The 13775-nt window shown below is 41.8% G+C and overlaps 1 protein-coding gene across 1 annotated transcript; it reads right to left on the bottom strand.

Annotated features, from left to right (window-relative positions):
- Positions 1-7800: 7800 nt before the first annotated feature.
- On the bottom strand, positions 7801-10104 carry LOC137266014 (uncharacterized). Its single transcript, XM_067801513.1, has one exon. It carries the CDS (start codon positions 10036-10038, stop codon positions 8467-8469), a length of 1572 nt encoding a protein of 523 aa, XP_067657614.1. The 5' UTR covers positions 10039-10104; the 3' UTR covers positions 7801-8466.
- Between the last annotated feature and the right edge of the window lie 3671 nt (positions 10105-13775).

The raw sequence follows: 13775 nt of genomic DNA, 5'->3' as shown, positions 1-13775 counted from the left end.
GAACTCGCTCGTCACAGGACGTTGAATAGACCTACGTACATCTGTTGAATACATTTCACCTGACCGAGATCCTTAGGTTAACTTTTGACAAACCGCGTTGTTCAAAGCTGTTCAACGTGTACCGCATATTTACAAGACTCCACGTACCCGTTTAATTTTATTACATACAAACACTCGATCCAAGATATTACCTCATTCTCTTGAGAACTGACGTTTTTTTCACAATTAATTTGATGAGCACCTGAGTTGTGTGTGTGCATAAAGGGACAGAATTTGACTTCACAAACGCAGGGAATACGCCCTGTGTCACGTATGCGAATATATCTGTCAGGAGTGCAACGAAATCTTCGTATTCTCAGTATGCATGAGTAATATTGCTAATTATAGCACACCACACACCAGCAACACGGAGTTTTACGTGGATGTCAACCCAAAAGAATAGGTCACCTGTGTGATACCCCAATTAAGCTGTTATCGCACACAGAGAACCTCAATACAACTTCCCCGCTACTCCTAGATGCCAAAATCGCTGATGTGTTTAATATTTCGCCTACGGACATCCCCGTGCTTGATCGGCCCCACCGGATATAACGTATATTAATTAAATATACCCCGAGCACGTTTTACAACAACCAATCGTTTTCTGGATTTGTTACCGTTTACGTGGGATATTCATTTAATAATGTGATTATAAAACCTCTTTATCTAGAAATGCTTAAGCTTTTAGCTTGTCAAACGGACTGTCCTGTTTCGAAAAAAATAGAAAAAATCAAATGACATCCCCAAACGACAACTATTTGACATATATAGAAGAGAATGGCGTAGGTAGCTGGGGAGTTGGTTATTTATATTCTTTGTCTGAGTGTAGTCACTCACTCACTCATTGAACACGTGATTATTATATATTTTTCATACATTCCGATCTTCATGTGAGGTCTTTGATTCTACATATGTATAATGCTATACATCCTAACAGTCTTAGATATAGATAGCACTCATGTTAGATGTTCTATACTGTCTGAGGTGTTATATCACCGAAAGCAGAAAAATAAGTGGGTTTTCAAATGACAAATATTCAGCTGACCGCAGTCCATATATTCTTTCTCGGACAGTTGCTATCAAATATAATCACTGTACATGATACCTCGTTGTTGTCCAGAGGGCTGGGAACACGTGGTCGGTACAATGATATGGGTGAGTGAGTTTAGGTTTATGCCCAATATGCCAGCAATATCACGGCGGAAGACACGAAAATTTGGCTTCTTGGTTTGGGGAATCGAACCCGTGTCTTCGGTGTGTGAAGTGAACGCTGTACCCACTAAGCTATCCATTCACTACTATCAATGATGATTACATCCGAGGAGAGGCATGATACATATTCATAGCGTCTGTGTGCATATGTACAAACTTACTTACGTAAAGGACTAACGGGATCGGGTGGTCAGGCTCGCTGACTTGGTTGACACATGTCATCGGTTCCCAATTGCGCAGATCGATGCTCATGTTGTTGATCACTGGATTGTCTGGTCCAGACTCGCTTAGTTACAGACCACCGCCATATAGCTGGAATATTGCTGAGTGCGGCGTAAAACTCAACTCACTTATGTAAAGAGTATTTACGATGTAGGTAACAGCATTTTTGATCATACAGGCAGACTATGTGCAAATCATTGATGATGTAGTTAATGTTGCTCAAAAACATCTTTGATCATCCAGGAAGTCAATGTGTACCGTATTTACGATATACGTGTACTACGTCTTTGATCATACAGGCAGATTGTACTCATATATAATATTTACGATTCAGTTCATGGAACGCACGTACACATTTGATCATACAGACAGACTATATAGATAACATTATGAATACAGTTCAGCTACATATTTAGCGATTTTGATAGCAGTGTCACGAGCATGTACATGCCTCCCAAAATATGCTTTGTATATTGTCTGTTCCAGTATAGTCAACACCATGGTACCCGTGAATATCCGGGTTAGAATTGGTCTTCGGCAACTCCTGCTTGTCGTAAGAGGCGACTAAAGGGATCGGTTGGTCAGGCTCACTGACTTGATTGACAGATGTCATCGTATCCTAACTGCATAGATTGCTGATCATGATGTTAATCACTGGCTTGTCTTGCCCAAACACTATTATTTACAGACCGCCGCCATATAGCTGGAGTGAGTGAGTTTAGTTTTACGTCGCACTTAGCAATATTCCAGCTATGTGGCGGCGGTCTGTAAATAATCGAGTCTGGACCAGACAATCCAGTGATCAACAACATGAGCATCGATCTGCGCAATGGGGAACCGATGACATGTGTCAACCAAGTCAGCTAGTCTGACCACCCGATCCCGTTAGTCGCCTCTTACGACAAGCATAGTCACCCATATAGCTGGAATATTGTTGAGTGTGGCGTTAAGCAAGCAAACAAGCAAACCAAACCAGACCATGGAGAGAGTCCTGGATACGACTGAAACATCACTTCTGAATATCGCATGTAACATGTAACCATGATGTAAGATGTGGTCAGTTAGGGTGTATATTCCCTCGGGGGCTGGGATTTAATCTAGTTCACATGATCCCGTGCTTGATTTCATTATTTTGAAAGCTGCTACACATCCATGACAGCGATTCGATGCCACACATTGACGAGTTGATTTAATCAATAGTATGCCTGTGGAGCTAGGAAATCAGCCGAGTGTACACTGATCCTATATCGGTAATGGTATCGTAATGGACATGGTGTAGCACTTTCAGCATGATGTGTGGATAACCAGCACAATATTAATGGGGTTTTGTTTGTTTGTTTGTTTGTTTGTTTGTTTGTTTGTTTCTTAAGGGTTGAAACGGTATTCAGTGCGGTATTAGCAGAACCGCGATAGTTTGCCTTTGGACCGTTATACCGTAATGCACCCCTGAATTCGATAGTTCTTGCACCGTCGAATTAATTATCCAACATGTTATTGTGTAAGTGTTCGCTCTTGCCAGTTTTCAGAATTATGATCAAATCGTAGGGGAGAATACCGCTGTTTTGAGAAAACGAGTTTGTGCACACTATTGAGAAGGGGTGGGGTGGGGTGTTGTGCATACTTCATTTTCACAAGAGTGTCAATGGTCATTTAATAAACTTTCCGGACAAAAGGAGGATGCTCCCCCCTTCCACACACACACACACACACACACACACGCGCACGCACGCACGCACACACGCACGCACGCACGCACACACACATCCACACACACACACATCCACACACACATCCACACACATCCACACACACATCCACACACACACACACACACACACCTCTGGGTCCGCCTACGCGTTTCATATACCGAACCGGAACGGACCGAACCGTACAGTGGTAAGACCGGCGTACGTAAGAACCCCTATTTCTCATTCAGATATACCCAAGTAATCACTCACACGCGCACACTGCTAGATATACCCGACACTGACTCAAAACCATGTCCATATAGGTTAAGCACTGGGCATATACCACCCACCCTACACTCAATGAGTTATAGCCCACGGACAACCCCTACTCAAGCATCGTGAATAGTTTATACCGCAGAGAAACTGCTGAGTCACTGATATAAAGCGATAAGTGTCTGAGTGGTAAAACTAGGTCACTGTATAAACAACCAACCAGTGCTAACTTATACTTTGTTTTCCAAGTAAAAAAAATACAAAAGAATATAAAGTATATTTTCTAGAAATAATAATCAAAGCACCGGGGTCAGCCTCATGAACGAACGCATCTACAACTTGGAGCTCCTGATCACGTGTGTGTCCTAGTCCCGCCCAAACAGTGAATTAGTGGACCTGTTAAAATAAAGGCATTCTCTATGCCCAGCCGATTAGAACATACCGTGTATTGATTTAAACACGTTTTATTGACAATGATGTATTAATTAATATGAAAAACGTAGGAACGTTGTGAAAATTACACGTGGCTCTTGTTGGGTATGTGTATGTTGACAGTGAAATGAAGGCTATGCCGGACCTCTCTGTCACCTATTGATCACACGTGTTATTTACCTAACGTTGCAAGCGACACCGATCTGATTGAATGATCATACGAAGCTAGCCGGTGTACAACGGTAAGTATCTCTGAACGTGAATGAGTGTGTGAGTGGGTTGGTAAGTGAGTCTGTTGAACAGTATTGTGGCTATACAAGGGTCTTCGACGTTTAAAGCTTTAGTGGAATCCAAGAGCTCGAGAATGATGCTGTCAAACTTGGAAACATAATTAGGTGGAATAAGAATCGAACCCACAATCATAGGTTCTGGTGCACCCAGACAGCGGGGCCAAGCCTCTTAGGCTAACACTCATTCCAGGGATTCTTAGTTTATTTTGATCTAGACCCTCTTATATTTTCAGCACGCACACACACATGGACATGTTCATGCGGACGGACACGCACACACACACACACACACACACACACACACACACACACACACACACACACACACACTCACTCTCTCTCTCACACACTCACTCTCTCACACACACACACTCACACACACACACACACACTCACTCTCTCTCTCACACACACACACACACACACTCACTCTCTCTCACACACACACACTCACTCTCTCACACACACACACACACAAACAAAAACAAACACAAAAAAACAAAAGAAAACCAACAAAACTAAACAAAAGAAAAGAACACGCACACGTGTGTTATAGTCAATACATTATAGGAGGTTTCATATTAAGTGAAGTTTCGCCGAAAGAGCACGCATGACAGACCGTGATACTTATTTACTCAAGACAAGCAGCCTTAGGGGTTTGGTTTTCTGAAGGAAGTATATAAGGCTAATTGTCGTGACTCACCATATATACACAAACAGGTGAGTGTATTCCTAAATGGAGATACCTACCTACTTAAGTCCATTAAACATGTTGGAGTGGAAAAAAATAAGGTACACTCAGCACGGATGGTGAGTTAGTGAGTGAGTTGGGTTGTAACAACATTACAGCAACATCTAGACGGTTACACACCAGAAATTTGCTTCACACATTGTACCCATTGTGGGGAATCGTACCCGGTCAGACGCTTTAACCACAAAACTACCCCTCCACCCTCAAGATATTGTTTAAACATGACTTGTTTATAACTGGCTATAAAACTTCTCCACATTTCCCATTCGGAAATGTGATTGCACCAAAGGCAGATTCCCTCATATTTGTTTATATTAGGCTGCATAAAAAATAAATGTTTCTCGGGCACATTTTTTTCAAAAGTGTCGGGGACGGTTTTACTTTGTTTTGAATTTTTAGGAACACGTATTTATTTTTTTTCTCTCAGAAATACAGATTCAGAATTTTAGAGTGTGTTATCATAATAAGATGCAGATTCAGTCACACCCGTTCTTACAGACATTCATTCTTACAGACACCCGTTCTTACAGACATTCATTCTTATAGTGGACAAATGATGATCGGGACGCGTCCAATCAATTTTTTTAAATGGCAGTGAAAAATGTTACGCGCGCATATAAAAGCGATGCGTCGATGCCCGAAAAACATTCCACTTTCTTTATTTAGCCTTACATACAGCTGTTGGAAGCAGAGACTTAAGATTTCCGACACAACAGCACGATAGACGATCCCTCCCTGAAAGAGTTACTGTATAGTAATTTCTGAATTCTTTCTGATAATCTTTCATTGTTCCTCAAAGGCCACATACCTGTGTTCGTGGATTTGCATTCAGTTTTGCACAACACATTTTACTTGATACTGTTTGGCGTTCAAAGCACGTCATGACAAAAAAATCTTGTTCAACGCTGCCTTAAACCTATCTTAACACTAGAGAAACTGTTCTAATCACGCTGTGCTGTCTCGTCACGGTCGGCTGCTTGAGTAAAAAAAGAATACGTGTTATACAACATGATACGGATGAACTAAATATTAACAGTGGTTGGTTGCGTAAGGGAAACACTTCTTGACCCCGTGTGGCATGTCACGTGAATTGTACGTGGCGCTTTATGGCGGACGTAAAGCACTTGGCTTTTTCAAAAGCATATCTATATTAAACTGGTTGAAAACCTTTGGGATATTTTTCACATTTTATGCACATTGTGTACTTGCACTAGACATGGCACAGAGAGTGATTGAGTCATCTTGGTCGTCGCATTTCGTCTGGCAGCTCTTTTCCCTATTCCCTGCAGGAATCTTATGCACGTCCACGTTTATGTCAGTTACAAATATTTTAATGTACACAGCTGCTGATCCCATCCACTTCCCAAAACATTATCATCGTCATCAAACCTCCTCAAACAGCCATAAATTATGAACCTCCTCTTATAGCACCCCTATATGTACATGTGGGTATTATATTCTCACTCTTATCCATTGGTTCACGAACAGAGATATTCCGACTCTAAAATATAAGATTTAGTGAAGTTTCTAGTTTCTTCCAATCATTCTATTTCGGACAATGTTTGTCAAGACTCCGCTAATCACCGTGGCCTCACATGAAGACATTTTTCAAAATAACTTAAGATGGTGTTACAATGTGAAAGGGGCAAGCTGTAGTGAAAGGTAGGATACACTGGACACATGCAATTTGTTGCAACCAGGGCTACTATGTTGAAGGGGTGTTGGGTAGCCTAGTGGTTTAGAACGTTCCGCCGAAGACCCGGGTTCGATTCCCCTCATGGATGCAATGTCTGAAGCCCATGTCCGATGTCCCCCATCATGTTATTGCTGGAATATTGCTAAGAATGGCGTCAAACCTTACTCATTCACTCATTCACTCACTGAATGTTGAGGAGATTAAGTAGTTTGAACTTATGGCTCGAACATGCATTACGTAACAGTACTTGCTCAAAGACACACAAAATGAATGTTATACACCGTATACCTCATAAGTGCAGGGGCGGTGGGGTAGCCCAGTGGTTAAAGCGTTCGCTCGTCACGCCGAAGAGCCGGGTACGATTCCCCACATGGGTACCATATGGGAGGCCCATTTTCTGGTGTCCCCCGCCGTGATATCGCTGGAATATTGCTAAAAGCGGCGTAAAACCAAACTCACTCACTCACTCACTCATAAGTGCAAACTGACCTTGAGACGTCTTGTCACGAATGTCGTCAACTAGTTTCCACAAACATTGTATATGCTCCCCACATAGCATATTGAAGGAGCACTGCTGTCATAGGAGACGTCATCAACTTACAGACATTTACCTCATAAAATGTCTCTGCGATCAAGAACAAGCATGTAAATAGCGTCAGTAGACGCAAACGATAGACTTGCGGTGCCATGTTTTCGGACAGATGTCAAATAAATTAGGAAAAAACCCAGGGCAACTAATAACTGCAATATATACGTACCTTCGCAGATAACAAGTCAAATATCCTTGATCACCATTCCAAGTGGAACTTAGTATAGGGTTCTTAGTACTGATGTGAGTGGATAACCTTGGGATTATAGCCTTCGACTTTATCATTGTCTGCAAATAATCTAGTGTGGACACGATAATCCAGAGACTGACATCGTGAGCATCAGTCAGCTTTAACCGGGATACGATGAAAAGCAGGGCTTGCTGAGGATCAATTTGAAATGGAACAACATATACAACCACATACACAAATATATGAACTGCATATATAGTGGATATTATATGAGTGTCTTTGTTATACTACATATGTTTACGGTACGAATGCCTAAATGTTGGTATTTCACGAGCTAAAGAGAGTTGCTATTGGCAGCGGGGTACATTGAAATGTACCTCGCTTGTAAGTGTGGTACATTAAAATAACAGAAGAGCGCTTAGTCAATCAGGAAACCACATTTATGTGTGATGGAAGATAAAGCAGCATATTTATACAGAATTTACAATAACACACACAAATATATGAATAACATACACAACAACATACACACATGCATAAACAACATATAGTACTGGTGAGTTAGGCTTGCATGTTTTACAGTCGGTGTAAAACTTATTTACATCAGATTAAAGTAAGGTCGTGTTGACGGTCACCGTTTCCATGACAACCTCGTGTGATGTTGGCAACCAAAGAAATGCACACTAAACGGATCCTGGCACAACAGATATGATTGTAGAAGGTCCTTGCGTTCGAATCTGTATGACTGGAGTAATGGCGAAGAAAGATATGGAAGGTGAAACGATTGCTTTAATATTTCAATTCATCGGTTTCCGACATGTTTCCGGTTTCCTTAAATATGCTATCATCAATGGAAATACCATATTCATTGATCACGCGTCTGTTTTCAATAACCTATGCATCTGAAAAAGAGTTTCAAACGAAACATTTCAACTACAATTTGACACATCATCACAAACATGAGTTCTTTAAATCTTACTCATTAGTCTCTACCCGCGTGAGAGAACACATCTGATTTTAGTGGAGTTTCTGTTAGATCATTCCAGGTAAAAAAAAACTACGTGTATTCCTCAGGCACCCACAATCAGCCAGCACTGTGCATATATTTGAGACATTCCGTCAGAGGGAGAATATCCTTCTCGTATCGGTTTAACAGGTATAAAACTCTCTTTTCTGAACCAGATCTGCTGATGTCCAGAACAGGCGTTTCGTAGTCGGTAATCGTTGGAATCTTTAGCGCACCGTCGTGTTCATTTGGTGGCATCTCTATAATCTTTACAAAAACATTGTAGTGTCGCTCTTGCACTAATTTTTGAACAGCGGACGGTTGAACAGCCTTTCCCGCCAACACATACTGAAGAATCAGCCCAACACTACTAAACCGGTTCTCAGCTGCAACTACCTGATTCCGGATTGGCGAAAAAATTATGTCATCTTCTTCCTCTTTGCCTGTCATTTGGACTGTCTGGTTCAAGAACAAACCGCCATCTAGGTTAGAGAACAAAGACTCCAGTAACACACGATACGTCTTAATGAAGCTGGTTGGAAGAAACAAAGAAGCCGGAAGTCGTCTGTTTCGGGAGTCTGACAATGTTTTGAGCATGGTTAAGGTCCGGTTGAGTGCAGGGGTGGTTTCAGAGGCGTAAAGGAAGAGGGGGTGTTGATTGAGCTTAGCATTTCCACATTCTTTGACAACAGAGTTTCCAGACGGGGGGTTTCGGGTGGGATTAATGTTCTTGTAGTCCCCGTATGTTCCCCTGACTTCGTCCCAGGTCTCGACTTTTTCACCTCGATTCTGGAACTCTTTGTTACAGAAGTCTACAACACTTTGATCTTTTGTACTGGAATAAATCTTATTTACCCATTCAATGGCCGATGTCTCCACAAGACGTTTTGCAATGCTTTTTTCAACATCTGCCGATACATCTACTTTGAGAACAATGTGTTCGTCTGTATGGGTATTGTCCTTGATCCACTGACTTATATCGACAGATGGAACAGACCGTTGTCTTGTCTCACCGGTCAGAGATTTCAAATCCATTCGCGTCGAACCAGTCGCGGCGTCGCACGCAGCCGGTGATACCAATGTATGGGACGGGTACACCGAGTACAGGGGAGCGTAGGTCGCGTCGGGGATGAACGAAAATATAACGAACTTATGTGACGATGGATAAGTGTCCACGAAGAGATCCACACTCTTTGGAGTCCCACCACAGTTTATGAATATGTGCCTAGGTTGATAATCCCTGAACTGTATACTCATGTCTTTCTTCCGACTCCTCGCCTCTTCGGCTCCTCTTTTCTCTACCTCTGCAATAAGAGCTGCTCTTTTAGCAGCGGGTGGAATGTTTTCTGTGTCAGCAGACGGCAGTTTTGACCTGTTGACGAGAAGCGTAAAGATATGTCCGCAAAATACGCCTACAGCAAAGAACACAACAATACACGTCATTTTCTTGCATCTTGCGAATCCAACCATTGGTGCTGCTAGTCTACTGAATGAGGACTGCCTGCTTAGAGAAATATTCTCACTTTTCTCCATGAAGGTGTGTCTCTCAAACAGGACAATATGTCCTACCTTCGACGTGTCAATGCTCAGAATGTAGCACAAATTGTTATCGGAAACATCTGACCTTGACCATGGTGTCTGGCATGGCATTTGAAGAGAAATGTGGTAGAGCGTGGATCGGGAATATCAATATATTGCATACAGGCACACGGGGCTCCACATGACCTGGTTCTACCAATATCTACTACGTCAGTAGGATTAGACAGGTGGGTGAGTACTGTAATGAGGTGCCAAAGAGCTGCATCGCTCAATCTTACCAAGAAACTCTCAGATCACTATCCATGTTCTGTCACTCCATTACTCTTACAGATAGGTTTTTCAAGTGATATCTCTGAAAGGAAACATTTTCTAGAAAAATAATTCTTTATCTCTTCGTGATAAAATGTAATCAGAAGGAGCCCAAAACTCTCAACATTTTCAGAAACTGCGCAAATACTTGCCAACATATTTGATACAATATGAATTCAAATATACGTTTATGTTATTTCGAAGAAAAAGCATCATCCACATTTCTTAATCGTTAAGAGCTTTGAGGCAGCCTAGTGGTTAAGGCTACCACCGTGTGAGGTTATTTCTGGTGTCCCCGCTGTGATATTGCTGAAATACTATTAAAAGCAGTGTAAAACTAAACTCACACAGCAATCATTATTTAGCGGTGGCTCAGCGGGCTAGGCGGCTGACTTTATGTGCTGGCGATTAGGTGCCTGACTCTGAGAGTGCGAGTTCGAATCCCGGATGGGACTCAGCTAAAAAAGTACTAGAATTTGTACTTTAATAAGAAAGTGAAATCCCAAATATGACATATGTTGCATTTGACCACTTTCTAAATGGCATCGTGTAATCATAACACTTCACTGGGCTTCTGTATCCATGTTAGCTCATTCATCCTTAAGACAACACAGGTTAGTATGATATTGCGTTTGCTGAAAATTATACAGACATGCCCGTGCACACACTCTCACATGTTTTTTTGAGATTTGACCGTTAATAATTGTTTTGGTATTGTGATTGTTCACATCTGACAGAACTGCAGTAGTTTTGTTGTTATTGTTACGCCAGTGGGTGAGCATGAGGGCTATCCACAAAATATAACATCTGGCCCTACAGTTTTGGTCCAGCCATTCACTGAACAGAGCCACTACATCCTGAGGGAACAGAATCATGGGATGGCCCAGATACTGATGCTGTGTCACACTTCATTCAGCCTAAATTGTAACACCAAGTGATAAAGGCCTGCACATTTGTTGCTCAGACTTTCTGTAGACATGAATCTGCCACTCTGAAACAGTTGTTTCCTACTTACTCAGTCACAGGCTAACAACTAGAACAAGACCATAATGGCTGGTTGTGTGAAGGTAGAGACATCACAGAAGGTGCCAAGTCAGTCCTGTTTTTCAACTGTGTTTCCAATAAAGCTATAAACAGGTTGAGATCTTGCTTGTTACTTGTATGTAACTTCACTGGAGATCCATTGGTTTGTGTCATTCACATGGTTTACAGCATGTGAAAAAGATTAGAATGACCCTGTGTTGGACTAATTTCTTGCTTAATTGTTTGAGAGGGCTGTGGGATGGTTTAGTGGTTAAAGCGTTTAGTGGTCACACTGAACATATACGTGACCCAAGTTTGATTGCACACATTGGTACAATCAGTGAAGCCCGTTTCTGGTTTCCCGCCAGTGATATTTTTGACTATTTTCATAATAACTATCTAATGTGAGATGAGACGGAACCTCCATCCGGCTGTTTTCAAAGTTATGATCTTACATAGCCATTACCCTGCCAGCACCCACGTGTCACTTCATGTGATCGGGAATGATGGTAGTGAAGCGGCCATAAAATTTTGCGAGTCCCGTGCTAGGATTCGAACCTTGGACTTCCTCAGAATGTCATCTGTGGGATGACTCCACGCCCCGCTGCAGGAGCCTACACTATTCGACTTCCTGTGCGTAGTTACAACGACGCACACAGCTTTATAGATAAGAATGTCATAGAGCGACGTTTCCATGGTGATCCGAACACAATCAGGTTTTCACTCACCAAACTTACGAATTTTGATCTGACAAACGAATACAGCCCCAGACTGCCTTTGGTTTGGTTAATCTTTCAGAGAATTTACCTTGTTAGTTTAATATCTGTAAATTAATATGACAGTATAAGGCAATGTAATTCTGCTAACGGAATAAACAGATTCGATCGATTTCTCCAAGTTACATTATGTCACGGTTGATGTAAAATCTTTCTATAATTATGCATGAAATATGGATGCTCCGATTTTTGTTAAAAATGCACTTTCAGGTGGACCAGTGAATGAACGGTCAGGAATCAACAGCACTAGCGTGGTACGATTTTTCATATGAGGTAAAAATCTGTGCCAGTTCCAGATCTTCACCCCTTAATCTCAACACCTGATGTTGTTACAGCTGCTTTATAACACGTAGAGCTCTACGATTGACTGATGTATCCCCAGTACGTCATGAATTGAGGCAGACCTGGGCTGAAATCCCTCTCTACTAAACACAGTAAATCGCCTATTAAGCCACTATTGGTGGTATGTTTTGTCTTGTCTTTTCTCACCCTTGAAAATTACTGTTACTACTTTTGAGAATCAAATTTGCAAAATTCCAAACAAGTATCTACTTGAGCCAATGTTTTTGAAAAGTTGACTTAATTTCCTCCTACAAAAATACCAAGTTAAATATAAAAAATACACTTTAATATATACATTTGTGTCTAATTTTAAAACTATTTTCGTAATGAGTTATCGTTAAATATTTTTAGTCACCAGTTTAACTTTCAGTTTCATCCATAACGAACCTTGCATGATTTGTTTGGCTTGTATTTACACACGTCATTTCAATGTTACAAGCTGAACTCTGATCTGTGTGGCATATATATTCCTTGAGTAGCTTTTAATTTGTTTAAATTAATAATGTAAAGGTTTGCAGTTTGCGCTTACACTTGTCAGACTGCATTATTGCTTGTTATACCTACCGTAATGAAGGTCAACACGGAGCCCCCCGTCAAACACGTTATACTTACTCTCAGTCTAAACGACCCCGTTTAATCCACTCCGAACGTAGCTTGTACATCATCCTTCAGCGTCCTTTGGTATGACGCATGTGGTGAGTGAGTGACCTTCACCTCTTGGGGCAGACAATCTATCTACGAGACCCCGGAGCATGAACTGATGGATGGACCTTTTGTAGTTGTGATTACACAGTTACTCCACATATACGACAAGTGAACACGTTTCGTTCGGATCATCATGCAGTCAGCACTATTTCAGCTATCACACAAGGGCATATAGTCCCGTCTGGACTAGACAATCCAGTGATTAGTATAATGAACACGGCCCTGCGTCGTCGATGCATATAACGACAGTACATTCACCGGGCTCTCTGGCGAGCGTTGCATACTGTATGTTCAGTTCTAACCATTAACCAGGGGCAATGTTCCGTTTTGGGGCTAACGCCGCACGCAACATTCCAGCTTTATAGCGGCGGTCTATAAATAATCGACAATCCAGTGATCAAAAGCATGAACATCGACATCTTGAACTTTGATACGATGACATGTGTCAACCAGGTCAGCGAGTTTGACCACACCATCCCGTTAATTGTCTCTTGTGACGAGCATGGGTTGCTAATGACACTTGGTCTCACTCCAGTGTGACGTTAAAGTGAGTGAGTGAGTGAGTGAGTGAGTTTAGTTTTACGCCACACTCAGCAATGTTCCGGCGGTCTGGACCAGACAATCCAGAGATCAACAGCATGAGCATCGATCTGCGCAATTGGGGAACCGATGATATGTGTCAATCAAGTCAGC

This window comes from Haliotis asinina, chromosome 15 (genome assembly GCF_037392515.1).
Source record: "Haliotis asinina isolate JCU_RB_2024 chromosome 15, JCU_Hal_asi_v2, whole genome shotgun sequence".
In the NCBI taxonomy this organism is placed as follows: Eukaryota; Metazoa; Mollusca; class Gastropoda; order Lepetellida; family Haliotidae; genus Haliotis; species Haliotis asinina.
The sequence above is the reverse complement of the archived record's forward strand: the minus strand, read 5'-3'. Positions and strand labels throughout refer to the sequence as shown.

Bases quoted from the DNA above. Each gene is read 5' to 3' on its own strand.
- LOC137266014 (XM_067801513.1), bottom strand. From the start codon at position 10,038: ATGCCATGCCAGACACCATGGTCAAGGTCAGATGTTTCCGATAACAAT.